Genomic DNA, 16,095 nt, shown 5'->3' with positions numbered 1-16,095 from the left:
CCCTTCTGGGGGTCACTTGGCTGCACAGGGGCATCCTGGTTCACCTCAGACGCTGCCACAGAGTGCGAGCGTGCGCAGCCACTCCAGCGAGCCGGTCCTTTGTAAAAAGGGGACTAAAAGAACTCGCTGTCGTCTAATTTCTCTTTGTTTCTGTTCTCAATGCAGAAAAGTGTGGAGCGTGTGGTCCTGGCTTCGCCTCGCCTCTGGACGCGATGAAAGGCAAGTCCGAAATCGCAGGGAAGAGCCCTGCGCTCTCTGTGAATTAGGTGAAGATTAAAACAATGCTTTCAAGAGGGTGTTATCGACTGACTCCATTTTCCAAGGAGGTTCCCAGCAAGCACTAGGGAAGCGATGGTTTCACTTCTGGCCTGTCCTGAGGCCAAATATCAATTGCATAATGACAGCTTGGTGTCAGAACAAACCTTTTTAAGTTTCACGATGGCTTGGGATGGGTCGTAGCCTGCAGTAGTCACCTGCAGCTTCCCTGTGCAAAACCCAATGGGATTTTTAAATTTCTCAGAGGCAATTGTTTTGCTATAGCTCCACAACACCACCGCCGGAGCTGAACCTGGGGAGGGAGAGGGGACCATGCTGATTTGTCATTGCACCCTGCTCCTGATGGCTGGGACCACAACATGACTAAAACTCCTCGTATAAAAACCAGCCTCACGGGCTGCTTCCTTACATGTCTGGACGCTTTGCCTGAGAATCCTTGCTGCGTTGCTGAAACACTAATGCTCCAAAGTGAGGAGAGCGAAGGATGCATCATCTCTGGCTATCCCTCCCTTAATCCTCCAGGGCTTAGCAAACACATCCTTGAAACCTTAGAAAGCTCTGGAGCTTGCTCATGATCTGTGATTCCTACTCCTGAAACATCTTTGAACTGAGAGAACAACAATGAAGAGATGAGTCTTTAAAACATCCCTGCGTGCTGGCAGGGCTGGACAGTGATTTAAATTAATAGCAAAGAGCACAAATCCCACTGACTCTGCTACTCTGGCAAGTTCCCTTGGGAACTATCTGGTTGTTTCAGCGATGCCGAGCAACTCTGGCGCCCAAAAGCTCTTCCATGCAGATATCTGGGAGGTCGGGCTCCCGAGCCGCTGGTGAGAAGCGCCTCGGTGTCCTTTGGATACCGCGGGAGGTGTAGGAGCTCTGCGGCTGTGTCCCATACCCCGACTGTTGGTGCCACTGCAGCTGCAGGGAGGGGATCCCGCGGCGTTTGCCGGCTGCTCTCAAGCCCAAGACTGGCACAGGCACCACTGTATAAAGGTTTATAACGGCGCCATGTTGCAAAGCCAGCTACCACCTGGTTTGGATCAAGTCCAAAGGTCCCGAATTCCCTCTCTGTGTCTGTTTCCCACCGCTCTCTCTTCCTCGGCATTTCCTCAAACAGTTCTGACCCACTAGCCCTCGCTTTGGCAGCACTTCGTCCTGACACGACCGAGGGCGAGTACCGCGGCAGTGGTGAGGAGGCTCCGTGGTGTGTGAATGCCCTTGCTCGCGGGCTGGCTGGTGCCCAGGTCCCGGAGCAAAGCTATTTCACACTTCTAGCAGGAGCAGCGCGTGCACCGGGGCAGCGGCTCCTGCTTGGGGAGCAGGGAGCGTGGCAGACCCGCCGCTGCGAGGACATCCCCAGGGCAGAGCCCTTCTCCCTCTCCCAGCGGGACGCCTCGCAGGCAGGGAGCTCTCGCACCACTGCATCGCAGTAGAGTTTCACTGCTCAGGAGGACCATGGGACTGCACAGGGGCTTGGGGGGACTTTCTGCCTTTCGCTTCAGTCTGGCAAGCACTTCTCGTGTTTTTAAGGCTTCTTCTGTGTAGATGTGATGGAAATGAGACAATGTGGTTTGATTCATGTGACTGATAGTGTTGGGGAAGGGTTGGCATGTTCTCCAGGCAGGGGGTGATCCCAAAGCCGTGACTTCCTTAGGGACTCTGAGGTCCAGAAATCCCTTCCCAGGGCAAGGGATGTGAATAAGCCCAAACGCCAGCAGGGCAGCCTGCTCCAAACGGAGCCCAGCCAGTGCCTCTGGTATGGCACAGAGATGGAGATCCAACTGCCCCATACATACGGGGGAACACACCAGCTCCCCGGGAGGGAGAACTAGGATGACCAGAGACTCCTGCACGGTTTTTATGCTGTCAAAGGTGGTTTCTGCTGGTGCTCACACAAAGTTTCTGTCCTGAAAGGTCCCCGGGAGGAGATTGTGTATGTGCCCTGCATCTACAGGAACACTGGGAGGAAGAAACCTGACTTTCTGGCCACTGTGGATGTCAACCCCAAATCTCCGCACTATTGCCAGGTACCAAACGCTTTATCTCGGTACTAAACCGTCCTGGGAAACAGCTCAGTGCTTGTCCTTCACGCTCCCCAGAGCTGCTGGCTCAGTACCCAAGGCTGATGCCTGTCTGCTTCTTCCCAAGACTGCGCCTTCCTGTGCTTACGAAATGCGCGTAAAATCCGCTTCACACCCCATCCCTGTGCACCATCGCCCCCCTCTTCAGGGTGAGGCTTGCTTGAGGCGTCCTGACCCCGTGGTGGGGTCTGCAATGCACTGAGCTCCCCAGTCTGCCGGGGGTCCTGCGCTTGGCAGAGGACAGACCCGTGTGAGCAGGGCTGGGGCTTTGCAGGTGATCCACCGCCTGCCCATGCCCAACCTGGGGGACGAGCTGCACCACTCAGGGTGGAACACCTGCAGCAGCTGCTTCGGGGACGCCACCAAGAAGCGGAACCGCCTGATCCTCCCCAGCCTCATCTCCTCCCGTATCTACGTGGTGGATGTGGGAACCGACCTGCGAGCCCCCAGGCTTTTCAAGGTACCTCGGAGGTGGTGCCGATACACGTTAAAGGCTAAAGGTGTGGGATGGTGGCTTCTGGCTGTGGGAACAGCTTGGCAAAGAGGCTTTGGGGAACATCTAAGAGCTTAGCAGCGTGCTGACGTCTGGGTGACGGTACGGGAAGGCTGTGGAAGGTGGTGGTTCTGCTGATGTGCAAAGACGGAGTCCTCCAACTAGCTCCATGCAGGAGGGGATCGGGGCATGCCGGGTGCCAGGCGCAGCACTGCCTGTCGGCTTCACAGTCCGCGTCTCGCCTGCAGCCTGTGTCTGAAGGAGCCCCGGGCACCCGCCCGCAGCTTGCCCCGCGCCTGGGTGTGCGAGGGCCTCGCTGGTGGCCTGCAGCCAGCTCCTCGGGGTGAGCGCAGCGGCCGCCCCGCGTGCCGGCACGCCTGGAGACGCAGGGCCGTGCACGCTCTGCCCCAGCCTCACGCGCTCAGCCCCTCCGGCTGCGCGGCAAGCCCCGTCTCGAGGTCAGGCAGGAGCTGCCCGGCCGCACCACGGGGTAGCACCAGGCCTGTGAACCTGCACAGCGGCGAACACCCTTCCCGCCCGGGACAGCCTGGCACGGGCGACGTGACGGTGCCTGTGAACTCCTGGCAGGTTGTCAACTCAGAGGACGTCTTCTGGAAGTGCAACCTGGGCTACCCCCACACCTCCCACTGCCTGGGCAGCGGTGAAATCATGATCAGCGCCCTGGGAGACCCGGCTGGCAGCGGGAAAGGTACCCCAGGCCCCCCCCAGTCTTCCAGGGAGAGGGTGCCGGGACAAGAGGAACAGCCTCCGTATCCAGAGCTGCCCTGGAGGCTTCGTCCGCGACTCCCAGCCCGTCCAGCAGCCTGGTCTGCAATGGGTTGATCTGTCTGTTGCTGCTTGTTTTGTAACACGTAAACTGTTAATCTGGGCAATTTCCTCACTACTGGTGTGGTGTTGTTTCTGCATCAGGCGGCTTTATTCTGCTGGACGGAGAGACCTTCGAGATCAAGGGGAACTGGGAGAAAGGGGACAAGATCCCCCCAATGGGTTATGACTTCTGGTACCAGCCACGCCATAATGTCCTGATCAGCACTGAATGGGGAATCCCAAAATTCCTGGGGTATGGGTTTGACCCAAATGACCTGAAGAAAGGTGAGAGCACTGCTGTTTAAATACTCCAGGACAGAGAGATGCTGAGCGTCTCAGGATAGAAGAAGGCAAATTTCAACCCTTGTCTGTCGCTAGTGAGAGCTGGCAGACTAATGGACGTAGATAAACTTGTCCAAGACAGTTTGCTTGCAAAATGAATTTCACACCAATTCCTAGAGATCCCATGGATTTAAAAAATTCAAGCCCAGCCCATTTACTGAGAACACACTGTAGTTACAAGCACCAGAAGTTCAACCCAAGACAGTCCCTAAATTCTGCTGTTGAGCTGTGCGTGGGGTTGGATTTCGGCTGTAGGGATGAAGGACGAAGCCCTGTCTCAGCCCAGCTCCCCCCGAGAGGTTACGCTGCCCTTCCCAGCCCTGTCCTAGCGAGACGGTCGCTGTTGGATGCCGGGCACCTTCCACTTCCACCAAGGTCCGAAGCAACCGGCGTGTGCTGGTGCAGAGACCATGGGGTCGCCCCTGCGGGGAGCTAAAGGGGCTGAGGGCTCACCCGAATCCGTAGCACATCTCCTTGAGACCCTGTGCCTCGCGGCATCCCCTCCAATCCCCCCTCCCAGGGCGCTACGGATGCCGCCTCAACGTGTGGGACTGGACCACTCACACTTATGTCCAGGCCGTCGACGTGGGCGAGGACGCAGCCCCCCTGGAGATCCGCTTCCTCCACAACCCCGACGCCGCCGAAGGCTACGTGGGCTGCACCATCAGCAGTGCCATCCACCGCTTCTACAAGACTGAGGTAGGCGCTCCCGCGGCGTTGGCTGGAAAAGGGCTGCTGCCCCTTGGCTGACCGAGCTGCACGACTCCGCGCAGCGCCCCGATTCCCGCGTCCCCCCGCCGCCCCCCCAGCCCGACTCCGCGCCCTGCCGATGCACGCACCCGCCTCCCCGTGCCGTGCAACCGCCTCTCCGCACCCAGGACATGAGCTGGCTCGGGGTAATCTCACCAGAGGACTTGTTCTGACTGGCAGCAGTTTAGGCCAAAATGATTTAATTTAAAGGAGGTTTATTTATACCTTTGTTGTGGATTTACAACAGCCCAAGCTTCTTGGTGTCTGTTGTGCATGATGAACTGGGTGAGGACAGAGAACACCTTTCACCAAACCAGCTAATCTAGCCAGATAATTAGACAAGTTTTTGGCCCCCAAAGCCCCTTCTCAGGTCCCAGAGCCCATCGTCCCCATGGCTCTGCGGAGCCAGAGATGGCTGGCGAAGTAGCTGAAGCTCAGCCCTAGGGGCTCGAGGTGGGGGACGCGTGCACGCAGCATCTGCCCCAGCAACGGGTCTGATCCTGCCTCTGCCGCGAGTGCTGAGCCCCCCGGGGCCGTGCTCTGTCCCGCACCTCCTGCAGCAAGGAGACTGGGCGGCCGAGAAGGTGATCCAAATCCCCAGCAAGAAAGTGGAGGGATGGCTCCTCCCGGACATGCCAGGTCAGTGCATCCCCATATGGGTGCCGAGGGGCTCCCCGGCTCCCCCGGGCGCTGCCGGTGCTGCCGCCTGTGTGTGCAGCTCTGTTGTACCCTCCCCAAGGCTTCATCACCGACATCCTCATCTCGCTGGACGACAGGTTCTTGTACTTCAGCAACTGGCTGCACGGAGACATCCGCCAGTACGACATCTCCGACACCCGCAAGCCCAAGCTGGTGGGACAGGTGAGGCAGCAGCTCGCGGTCGCAGCCCGATGCTTCTCCTCTCTTGGGGACAGCTGGGATCGGCCCCATCCTCGCTGCCTCGGCCCCCCAGACCTTTGGTCTCTTGCAGGTCTTTGTGGGTGGCAGCATCACCAAGGGAGGGCCCGTGACGGTGTGCAGGGACGAAGAGCTGCAGGGCCAGCCAGACCCGTTTTTCATCAAGGTGAGCTCGGCCGTCCCCCCAAAATCCCCCAGCATCGCCCCCGCCGTCTGCTCGGTCCCACCTCTGCCTTGAGCGATGCCGGCGGGGGCATGGCGACGGCTCTGCCACGGAGCATGCCGGGCGGTGGTGGCAAGGCTGGGGCGCGTTCCTTGCTCCGCCGCATCCCACGGGATGGAGGTGGTGGCCGCACCACCGGTGTGGGGGAGGCGGAGGCGTCCCCCGGCCCAGGACCCTCCAGCAGCACGTCTGCTGTCCGTCCACTCCCAGGGGAAGAGGGTGTCGGGGGGACCCCAGATGATCCAGCTCAGCTTGGATGGGAAGAGGCTGTACGTCACCACGTCCCTCTACAGCGCCTGGGACCGGCAGTTCTACCCCGACCTCGTCAGGTAAGGGAGCTTTGATAATCGAGGACGATTGTAGGAGCACGAGGCAGCACCCGCAGCTCGGGGACCGAATTTGCAGCTCCTGGGAGGCAGAGTGGGTCCCTCCATGGGGTGGTGGTGGGCGCCCGGCTCCCTCCCAGCCTCCCCACGCTCGCCCCTCCGCAGAGACGGCTCCGTCATGCTGCAGCTGGACGTGGACACGGAGCAGGGCGGCCTGACGGTCAACGGGAGCTTCCTGGTGGATTTTGGGAAGGAGCCCGGCGGGCCCTGCCTGGCGCACGAGATCCGCTACCCCGGCGGGGACTGCACCTCCGATATTTGGGTCTAGCCGCCCTCTGCTGCCCCCGAAGCCTCTGCACACCCCAAACTCTGGGTGCACGATGGCTTTGGGAGTTTCACAAGCTCAGCAAAACGCCGGTGACCCGTGCACCCCGTGCTTGCTTAAATAAAATGGAGAGGTTGCCATCCCCCCGCGCAGCAGCAGCTCCCCTCGCCTCGAATCTTGGTTTTAAACTGTTTTCAGGAGCCACAAAACAAATGCGTGACCAAACCAGGGACACGACACTGCGAACCTCTCCCTCACAAACGGGATTTTCCTAATGTGCCCCTCGTGCCCCCTGGCTTGGCACTGGGAGTGTTTTCTCCTGAAAAACCAAACCTGGTTTGTACGTGGGGAGTGGGAGCCTCTGGCTTGCACGGACACCGCTTCTGTAAACACAGGCTGCACACACACTGCACACATGCATTGCACGCACACGCTGCATGCGCAACGCTCAGCACACGCACGCGTTGCGTGCACACCCATACCGCATACACACACGTGCCATGCACGCTTACACACACATGCTGCACACGGCCTGCGCGGACACCCACTGCACCCATAAATGCATTGCACAGATGGACTGCGTGCACACACGGTGCACACACGCACGCATCGCACACGCACGCGCACTGTGCATACTTCGTGCCCATGCACTACACACATGTGCACGTTGCACGCGTGCTGCACATGCTGCGTGCACACTGAAGGCACAGTGCACGCGCACATGTTGCATGGGCGTTGCGCACGCACCGAACGAACAGTGCATGCGGACACATTGCACACTCGTTGCACGCATGCACTGCGCGTTGCGCACGCACAATGCACGCGCAATGCACGCGCAATACGCGCGCACTGAACGCGCAATGCCCGCCCAGACGTTGCACGCACGCGCATGCACTGCACGCGCACAGGCTCGTTTACACTCGCGCTTCCTCCTCCAGCCCAACCAATCAGAAGACGGTTACTAGGCTGACTTCAGCTCTCGCGCGGCCACTCAGGAGGCTCGCCCCGCTTGTATCCGGGTAGGAAAGCCAGAACAGCCAATCGCATTAAAGCAGCGCGCAGTATCCGGGCGGGCCGGCGGCGCCGCAGCCAATCACAAAAAAGCGGCCGGGGGGGCGCAGGGGCGCGTCCCGGAGGGGCGCAGCGCTTTCGGTTCCTGTTGCGCGCGGGGCAGCGGCACGTGGCGGGGACCGGCCCGAACCGGCCCGAACCGGCGCGACCCAGCGCGGCATGAGGTGGGCCGGGCCCCGGCTGCAGCCGCCCGCAGGTGGGTGCGGGTCGGGGGGGGTCCGGTCCGGTGCGACGCGACGCGACGCGACGCGACCCCGGCGGGGGCTGCGCTGCCACCGGGCTGCCGTTCTCCTCTCGCCCGGCAGCCTGCCCTCCTGCTGCCCCCGGGGGGCCCGGGGACCCCTGCCCTCCTGCTGCCCCATGTCCCCACACCCCTGGGGACCTGCGCTCCTGCCCTCATCACCCCGTCCCCGCGCCCCTAGGGGCTCGCCACCCAGGACCCATGGCACTGTCACGGTCCCCCTCAGCATCCCCAGCCCGGGGCACACCGGGCCTGTGGGAACCTGCCCTTCTCATCCCCTCCCGGGCGCGCTGGGCCAGCGCCGCTCCCCGGTGCCCCCCGGCATCCCCCGGCATCCCCGTCCCCTGCCAGGAACCGCTCTCAGTCTCTGCGGCCGCAGACGCCCCCCCACCCCCCGGGACCACCGGGGCTGTTTCGGTGCCCGCTGGTGGCTTGTGCCCCGCTGCCGTCCCAGCCCTCCCCTCGCCCGCTGCGCTGATGGAGCTCAGCCCGCGGAGCTGGGGCTCGTCTTCGGGCTGGGATGGAGGGGGGCTGAGGGCGGGCGAGTTTTGGGCTGCGCCAGGTCCCTCGGCCACCCCAGTGTGCCCTGCGTCCCTCCCCGCGCCCAGCCTGGGGCGGGCGGCCAGAGCCAGCCCCCCCGGTGCCCGGGAGGGTGCTTTACAGGCCAGAAGGGTTTTTCTTCCCCCTTTTATTTATTTTTTTTTAATTGAGTTTTTGGTTTTTGCCTCTCAACAGGAACCAAATGTCATGGCTGACAAAGAGCTGAGCGTCCGAGCTGCCAGAAAGGGAAGTTTGTCACCCAGCAGCTCCCGGGGCAGCACGACTGAGTCGAGCACGCTGCTGCAGGAGCTGAAGAGCACCATCTCGTAAGAGCAGCGCTCGCTTTTCCCCGGGCAGCTCTTCCAGTTAACCTGAACGTTACCAAGTGTTGGCTAATGTAACATGGCTGATCAATTTGCAGCCCCAGGGACCAAAGGGAGAAGCGTTGCGGTGCCTTGCAGCTTCTGGGGCTGGCGCTGCAGAGCGGCGTGGCCTCAGGCGTGCCCTGCTCCGTCCCGTGCTAGGCCCTGTACGCAGGACGCAGCCCTGCACCGCGCTGCCGGCAGCTTGCTGCCTGATTTGGGTGCAGAATCAGTTCAGGGATTCACGGTAGCAGATTGGTCTGCCACGACCCCATGGGATGTGGTTTTACGCCTGCTCTGCCCTCCCTGGGGTTAGGGGTGGAGCACGCAGCCCTGGAGCGGGGTTGTGAGCGCACAGGGAAACGCGGAGCATGGGGAGAATGGGCGGCGCTGGCCCGTGGGCACAGGCAGCCTTTGGTTCTTGGTGCTCCGGCGTCCCCATGTTGGCATTGCTGCTCACGCTGGGGTGCGCGTGTAGGGTCTGGAGGGGCCGGGGGCCAGCACTGTCCTCAGAGCCCCGGGCAGCGGCAGAGGGCTGGGTGGGTTGAGGGGCGCTGCGTCGTCGCCCCATGCTGCGCTAACGCCCTTTGTCTCTGACCCCCACAGCAAATCCGTGCAGAACAAAGTCGACTCCATCCTGGTGAGTGCCTCCACGGCACGTTGTGCTGAGGGTGCGGGAACAACGCGTCTCCACCTCTCTCCTAAACCAAACCCTGGCTTTTGCCTGATCCCGTTTCCCGTTGGGTCGGGATCTGGCTGCGGGGACTAGCCCCGAGGAACCCCTCGTGACCCTGCCCGCGGGGGTGGGACCCACTCCCCCAGCCCTGGGTGAGGCAGCCCTTTCCAGTCCCCTGGAGGGGCAGTTCCTGTGACTTCATTTACCCAGTTCCCTCGGCCCAGGCGATGCTCACGCTGGCAAAGCCGCCCTGGTTTCAGTGCCCCATCGGTTACTGCCATAAGAGGGTAACGAGAGCGCTGCCTGCACCAGCTCTTCCTTATTTTGGATCCTTAACCTTTCTTTGTCTCTGGTCCGTTATCCCCCTCCCTCGGACCCTTTGACCGTAGCAAGATGTCCAGAAGTTTTCAGACAACGACAAGCTCTACCTCTACCTCCAGCTGCCATCGGGGCCGAGCCTGGGGGAGAAGAGGTGGGTGCTGGAGCGGGCCGGGGCCGTGCCTGGGAGAGCCGGGGCTGCCGGGATGGTGGTGCGGGGACAGATGGCAAGAGGCCAGGAGGAGATTGCCCCGGCTCTGCCTTCTCCTGTCCTGCTTGTGCAGCTTCTCCCCTAATTACGCGTTTGTCTCGGGCTCCCATGGGAGCAGCAGCAGCCTGGACCTGAGCTCGCTGAGCACAGCCGAGTACATGCACGCGTGCAACTGGATCCGGAACCACCTGGAAGAGCACACGGACACCTGCCTGCCCAAGCAGGACGTCTACGATGCCTACAAGTGAGCGCAGGGGCCGGCCTGGTACGAGGAGCCTCACTCCCCGGGGCTGGGCTTGTCCAGCGGAGCCCGTCCGGGAGGTCGGTTCGGAGGGCAGCGAGCGCCTGGGGTGTTTTGGGAATGGCCCTGCCCAACCTTGGGCTCTTGAAGTGAGCCATGTCAGCGGGGAGAACGGGGGCACCCGGAGGGCAGCGAGAAGGGCTCGACGGCTTTAACCTTCAGCTCTCCCCGGCAGGCGATACTGCGATAACCTCTGCTGTCGCCCTCTGAGCACCGCCAATTTCGGCAAGATCATCCGGGAGATCTTCCCAAACATCAAAGCCCGAAGGCTGGGAGGCCGAGGACAGTCGAAATATCCTTCCGTGTGCCCGTCTGGCCAGGGAAGCCCGGGGAGCTGGCTGGACTGGTGGCTACAGCAGCTTCCCCAGTTTTTCCTATTTATATGTGCACAAGATGGTATTTTGTAGCTTCTGAGAGGGTCTGGTTCCTGGGGTTTTGGCTCCTGAAGATTCAGCTTGGTTGAGAGGGGCTGGGAGTTGCCCTGTCTTTGCCATATGCTCAAGGTGGCCTGGGGGGAGCTCATGGCGGGCAGGGGCACACCAAGGAGGGGACAGCCCGGCTCGGCGCAGGGCCAGCTGCCATCACACCCTCGGACAAGCCCATCACGAGCCCCGCAGACGCATCCCTTTGAGTTGTGACCTGTCACGGCTGCGTTCATCTGATGGCGAAACACCTTAACCCTGCCAAACATACTGCTACAGCGGGATCCGGAGGAAGACGGTGGTCAGCCTGCCTCCCCTGCCCAGCCTGGACCTCAAAGTGACAGAGACTGTAAGTCCTCTGCTGCCTCCGTGGCTTGGGTTTCGCCAGCCCTGCTTTGGCAGGGTAACGAGCCTTCTCGCTCGTTAGATGGAACGAAGGCAGGGGTGGAGGGATGCCCTCTCTGCGAGCAGGCTCTGCTCTGTCCCATGAGCCTCCCCAAGGGTGGACGAGGCCCTGCCTGCCCGTGCAGGCTTGTGACTGGCCAGGGTGTCAGGATCAGGCCCTGTTCATGCCCGGGGCGTCCGGTCCGGTGCAGTGGGGGCTCACGGCTCATCCCTCTGGCAGCAGGCGGAGCTGACGGACCTGGTACAGTCCTACAACAGCGAGGTGATGGAGGCGGCCTGCGCCCTGACCTGCGACTGGGCTGAGAAGATCCTCAAACGCTCCTTCAACAACATAGTGGAGGTGGCCCAGTTCCTCATCCAGCAGCACATCATCAGCTCCCGCTCGGCCCGTGCCGACCTGGTCATGGCCATGGTGGTCTCAGGTGGGTGCGGTGGAGCCCTGGCCGCTCACCCCTGCTGGGCTCACTCGGACCCCCAAAAGGGGCACAGAGGGTTTGGGAGATGGGGTCCCCCCCGGGATGCAGCGTCCCCCTCCAGCTGCCTGCGGGGTGGGTGAGTGCAGAGGTGCCAGGGACTCGTCCCCCCTTCATCACCTTCCGTGCACCCACAGAGAGCGTGGAGAAGATCCACCCTGAAAGTCGGACCCCCTCGACGGCCAAGAAGAACAGCCTGGACACCTCCGAGAGCAGCGACAGGAGCCAGGGGCAGGTGAGACCCCGCCGGAGCTGGGTGGGGGGCCAGGACCCCCAGGTCCCCCACTCAACATGGGGGAGCACACTCGGGAAGCAGCCTGGCTCCACCACGATGTGTTCCCCACCAACACCTCTCTCTGCACGCAGACCAAGAAGGAGAGTGGCCCCAAGCCCTCTGTTCCGCTGCGGCCTGAGAAGAAGAAGCCCTCAGAGCCCCCCAAGACAGCCAGCAGCCCCCAGGTGAACGCCCTGGTCGCCCGCTTGCCGCTGCTCCTGCCCCGCATCCCCCCGGGAGAGCGACCAGCGGCGCCTGGTGCCTCGGCCGTCCGCTCCTCCCCTCCCGTCCTGGCACCCAAAATCACAGCTGCCCCCCTGGGGGGCACGGTCAAGGTGGCCCTGCCGCTGCCGGTGGGCACGGCGTCCCCCTCCCTGCCCCTGGGGCTGGCCCCGGGGGCCAACGGGGCGGCGAGGCTGCTGAGCCAGCAAGCCGCCGTCCCCGTCCTCAACGTGCTGCTGCCCGGCGTGGGCGTCCCCCCGGCCGAGAGCCCCGCGAACCCCCGGAGCGCGGGCGAGGGTCCCGGCCCCCAGGACTCGCAGCGCCCCAAGGCCACCAAGCGTCCCCCAGAGCTGGCCAGCGACGTCACCCCGCAGAAGCGGAGACGCGGGCGGCCGCGGAAGAGGCCGGAGGAAGGGGCCGTGGCGTCCCCGGGGGAGCCGGCTGAGCTTCACGGTGGGGCGGCCGTGGGCACCGATGGTGGTGGCTCGTCCGGCAGTGGCAGTGCCACTGGCCCCTTCGGGGTCAGCCCAGCCGGGGGGTCCCTGCACGCCCAGGTCAGCGTCATCCAGGACGGCAGGACCAGCAGCAAGGTGGCCGACAGCAGCGAGCTGGCACCAGAGGAGGAGGGGGTGGCCACACAACAGAGCCCAGGCGAGGCCAGGACACCCCTGGGTGATGCCAGCGCTGCGGGGAGCTCCTGCGCCCCCCAGGACGAGGGGGGCTCCCCCTCCCAGAGCCATGGACAGATGCAGGCAGGGAGTGGGCCTGCTGCTGCCCCCTCCCAGCACTTGGACGCGTCCCCCTGTGTGCCCCCGTCCCGGGGGGGCTCGCCAGGGCGAGCAGGTCTCTGCGCCCACCCTGGCACTTAGGGGCTGCCTCTGCCCCAACATTAAAAACCGAGGACACTCCATCTGTCTGTCCTGTGTGTAGCGGTTCGGGGGCAGCGCTGGGGCTCCGGCTGCCCTGCGTGGGGAGGGGCTGGTGTGGGGCAGCACGTGGAGGGGACACACACGACACACCAGTGCCGTGGGTCAGCCCAGCCCCGGTTTGGGGTGGGTGAAGCCGCAGGTGGGGCTGGGCGGGGGGGGGCGCGGGGATACCGGGCCGGAGACACACGTAGACACGGGCCTGGGGGGGCGGGAGGCAGGGACGGGACGCTCAGTGTCCCCGCCGGGGATCCCCGCTCCCGCCCTGCGCCGCCCGCGGGGGCGGCTGTGACCGTAGAGGGGATTTTTAAGATAAAAATGCCGGGTTTCGCCCACGCACCCCGTGGCCGGGGCCACGCCCCCTCCGCCGCAGGTCCCGCCTCCGGCAGCCCGCGCCACGCCCCTTGCCGCGCGGGTGCCGCCGGGCCGGCAGGGGGCGCTGGCGGGCGCCGGGCCCTCCCGGCCCCTCAGCCCCGTCAGGCGGCGCGGCGGGCAGCCCGGGCCGCCCGGGCCTGCGCCTCCCCCGCCGCCCGCTCCGCTCCGCCGCCCCGGTCCGCTCCGCCCCGCGCAGGTGAGCGCCGCGCCGGGAGCCCCCGCGAGCCCCCGCACCGCCAGGCACCGGGCCCTCCGTCGCCTTCCCCGGGCCCCCGCGGCTTCCCCGGGCCCCCCGGCCCGGGCCGCGGCGGCCCCCGCACCGCGGGGGAAGCGGCTGCCGGAGCTCCCGGGTGTGGTGTTGGGTCCGCGCCGGGAGGTCAGTCACCGGCCCCGGTCCGGGCCCCTTCCCCGGGCAGCCACCGCCGCTGTCTCCTGGGCCGGGCCGGAGCCTCCGCCGCCTCCCCCGGGCTCCCCAGCACCGGCCGGGGCTCTGCGGGCCGGCACCGCCTCGTCGCGCAGGAAAAATCATCTTTTCCCCTTCCTTTTTTCTTTCCTCCTCCTCCTCCCCCCTCCCGCAGCAGCAGCAGCAGCCGCAGCCGACCGTCCCCGGAGCCCCGCGGAGCCGCTGCCCAGGATGAGCCGCCTGCGCTGCCCCGTGTGTCGGCGCCCCGGACCGGAGCCGCGGCCGTGCGGGACGGGATTGCGCCAGGTACCGCCGCTTGCCCTCATCCTCCTCCTCCCAGGGGACGCAGGCCGTAACCCCCGCCAGCCGCCCTCCCTGAACCCCGCTGCGCCGGCGGGGAGGACGCAACCGCTCCGGCGCTGGGGGATGCGGCGTAGGCCGGCGGCACGAGTGTCGCAAGGACCCGTTAAGAGACTTTTTCAGCTGATTTTCTCCTTGCCGTTAGCCTGTGATTTCTGACTAGGCTTTGCCAACCTCCCCCCGGAGCCATCTGGTGCCCCTCGCGCTTTGTAATTGCTTAAAATATCTACTTAAAGACCGGAGGTTATGTAATGCGCCCGGTCGGTGGGCTGCCGAGCAGCGGCTCCTCGGGATGCGCGTTTGCCGTGGGTTCGTAATCTGTCGATGCTGGTTTTCCCCCCTGAAACTTCTGCTTCAAGTCGATAGTAACTTTAGGCATGATAAATAATATTTAATCATTCCCTTTGCTGTACCCCACTTCAGCAAGTGGTGAGACTTTGAGAAGCGGCGTGGGGAAGTAGCTGGGTGGAAACGCTGGTTTCCAGCTCTTTGGCCCAGTGCTGCTGCCGTCCCGCGCTCAGCGCCGGCTGGAAGAGCAGGGGCTTTTCAGCACCTCAAGGTTTTGAACTCCCCTCGGGGACTTGGTCGCTCCCTGTGCGAACCGGCCGCCGTGTCGGAGGCCGCGCTCGACTCGTGCGGATGCCGAGGGCTCTGCGCCTGCAGAGTCAGCCCCAGGCCTGGGGCACGACCTGCCGTCTCTGCCCGGCAGAGATGATAGCCTGACTCCTTGCTCGGCAATCTGAATGGGACTTAGTCTGTGTCGCGGTCGTGCGCTCCTGAAATCGCGGCTGATTTGTCATCACGCAGAGCAGGGACCCTGCTCCGACCGGCAGCAGAAGAGCTGCTCCTGGAGTCGGAGCCGGGGATGTGGCCTCCTGCCTTTTCTCCTTCCATTTTAAGTCTCATCTAGACAAGCAGCTTGTTTCAAGTCACGCTTTAGATAAAGGCTCAGACGTGACTGTGGGTAACAGCAGGAACCTGAAATAGCGAATTTACATATATAAACGAGTGTGGGAATGTTCAGGCGCAAAGTACCTTGTGATCACTGGGAGGAGGAAACTTCCCAGGGTGGCCGTGCCAGCGCGGCTTGCTTGAGGGTTTGGTGTGCTTGAAACAGGTCGCTGGGATGGAAGGGTTTGTCCTCGCCTGCTCGGGGACTGTAATTAATGCTCGTCAGGGGTGGAGAGGTGCGAGGTGTGACTGCGATGGAAGAGGACAAAAGGTTGGATGTGTTTGTGTGAGTAACGTGTCGGATGAGCCGCCGCTGTGGTATGTGTGGAGTGGGTCTGCAAAGGGCTTCCCCGCTGAAGTGACGCCTGTTGCAGCAGCAGCAGCCGCCTTTTCCACTTCTCAGAGGTGAGAGAGGTTTTAGCGCTCTCACAATTTTTTTTTTTAAATGAGGAAGTTAATTTTTACGTAGGTCTCTGGATTTAACCCCTTCCTGTAGGGCTGTATCATTTGCGGAGGAGGAAGGAATGAAGGAAGTGCTGGCGGTGCGGTTCTGGGGCTGGGAGGCTGTGGCTTTCCCTCTTCCCTGCGCCTCGGTCCCCTCCGCAGCCCAGGAACCGTCAGTCCGCAGCAGGGGAGGTGGAACGACTTCCTAGGAAAGATGCCACAAAGGCAAATTATAAATAGTTTGATGTGGATGAACGTTCGGAGTAGGGAGTTAGAGACATCTCTCCCTTACAGAGGCGAGAGGAGCGTTGGGAGTTGTGTGGTTTGTCATTTATCTGCTGCGTTTCTCGCCGCGTGGCTTTTATTTTACTCCAGATTTAGGGGTGAGCCAGTGCTCCGCTTGTGCGAGCCCCAGGGTTATTGCTGTTTTGGACACACAGGCTTGGCTGAACACAACTTGGCAGCAGGGTGCGGAGCCCTTCCAGTGGGAGCGTCCCGGCGAGGCTGACCCAGAGCAGAGCCTCCTGCGGCCGGTCCCACTGGAGGAGCCAAGCGGTGCCGTGCTGTCTCCGAGCC

At 63.1% G+C, this 16,095-nt stretch overlaps 3 protein-coding genes across 10 annotated transcripts in view; all 3 read left to right on the top strand.

Moving 5' to 3' along the window:
- The first annotated feature begins 1,035 nt into the window (after nucleotides 1-1,035).
- LOC142048187 (methanethiol oxidase-like) lies at nucleotides 1,036-6,560 on the top strand. Its single transcript, XM_075074830.1, has 12 exons — nucleotides 1,036-1,106; nucleotides 1,397-1,467; nucleotides 2,194-2,306; nucleotides 2,635-2,820; nucleotides 3,442-3,562; nucleotides 3,784-3,966; nucleotides 4,544-4,722; nucleotides 5,334-5,412; nucleotides 5,513-5,634; nucleotides 5,744-5,836; nucleotides 6,104-6,222; nucleotides 6,385-6,560. The coding sequence occupies exons 1-12, from the start codon at nucleotides 1,036-1,038 to the stop codon at nucleotides 6,545-6,547; spliced, it is 1,500 nt and encodes a 499-aa protein (XP_074930931.1). The 3' UTR covers nucleotides 6,548-6,560.
- Nucleotides 6,561-7,641: 1,081 nt separating this feature from the next.
- Nucleotides 7,642-12,968, top strand: RFX5 (regulatory factor X5). Of its 2 annotated transcripts, none has more exons than XM_075074918.1 (10): nucleotides 7,642-7,811; nucleotides 8,592-8,722; nucleotides 9,365-9,398; nucleotides 9,824-9,906; nucleotides 10,082-10,207; nucleotides 10,440-10,559; nucleotides 10,957-11,035; nucleotides 11,315-11,513; nucleotides 11,702-11,799; nucleotides 11,931-12,968. In XM_075074918.1, the coding sequence occupies exons 2-10, from the start codon at nucleotides 8,604-8,606 to the stop codon at nucleotides 12,927-12,929; spliced, it is 1,857 nt and encodes a 618-aa protein (XP_074931019.1). In that variant the 5' UTR covers nucleotides 7,642-7,811; nucleotides 8,592-8,603; the 3' UTR covers nucleotides 12,930-12,968. The 2 variants fall into 2 exon arrangements, with proteins under 2 accessions (XP_074931019.1, XP_074931018.1); XM_075074917.1 differs by having other exon boundaries at nucleotides 11,312-11,513.
- A 446-nt stretch (nucleotides 12,969-13,414) lies between these two features.
- PI4KB (phosphatidylinositol 4-kinase beta) overlaps nucleotides 13,415-16,095 on the top strand; it is a 29,450-nt gene continuing 26,769 nt past the window's right edge. For 2 of the 7 annotated variants that reach the window (XM_075074914.1, XM_075074910.1), the window contains exons 1-2: nucleotides 13,415-13,557; nucleotides 13,946-14,070. The gene's annotated coding sequence lies outside the window, so the exon portion shown is untranslated. Of the gene's footprint in view, nucleotides 13,558-13,939; nucleotides 14,071-16,095 lie in introns of all 7 variants that reach the window. The other 5 variants (XM_075074911.1, XM_075074915.1, XM_075074912.1 and 2 more) reach the window with 5 other exon arrangements.

This window comes from Phalacrocorax aristotelis, chromosome 25, assembly GCF_949628215.1.
Source record: "Phalacrocorax aristotelis chromosome 25, bGulAri2.1, whole genome shotgun sequence".
NCBI lineage: Eukaryota > Metazoa > Chordata > Aves > Suliformes > Phalacrocoracidae > Phalacrocorax > Phalacrocorax aristotelis.
This window is presented reverse-complemented; position numbering and strand designations above follow the sequence as displayed.

Excerpts from the sequence above, each read along its gene's own strand:
- LOC142048187 (XM_075074830.1), top strand. The coding sequence starts at position 1,036 with ATGCCGAGCAACTCTGGCGCCCAAAAGCTCTTCCATGCAGATATCTGG. Across the intron at positions 1,468-2,193 it reads GGGCGAGTACCGCGGCAGTG|GTCCCCGGGAGGAGATTGTG; the intron begins GTGAGGAGGCTC and ends CTGTCCTGAAAG. Across the intron at positions 4,723-5,333 it reads ACCGCTTCTACAAGACTGAG|CAAGGAGACTGGGCGGCCGA; the intron begins GTAGGCGCTCCC and ends CACCTCCTGCAG.
- RFX5 (XM_075074917.1), top strand. The coding sequence starts at position 8,604 with ATGGCTGACAAAGAGCTGAGCGTCCGAGCTGCCAGAAAGGGAAGTTTG. Across the intron at positions 9,399-9,823 it reads ACAAAGTCGACTCCATCCTG|CAAGATGTCCAGAAGTTTTC; the intron begins GTGAGTGCCTCC and ends CTTTGACCGTAG. Across the intron at positions 11,514-11,701 it reads CATGGCCATGGTGGTCTCAG|AGAGCGTGGAGAAGATCCAC; the intron begins GTGGGTGCGGTG and ends GTGCACCCACAG.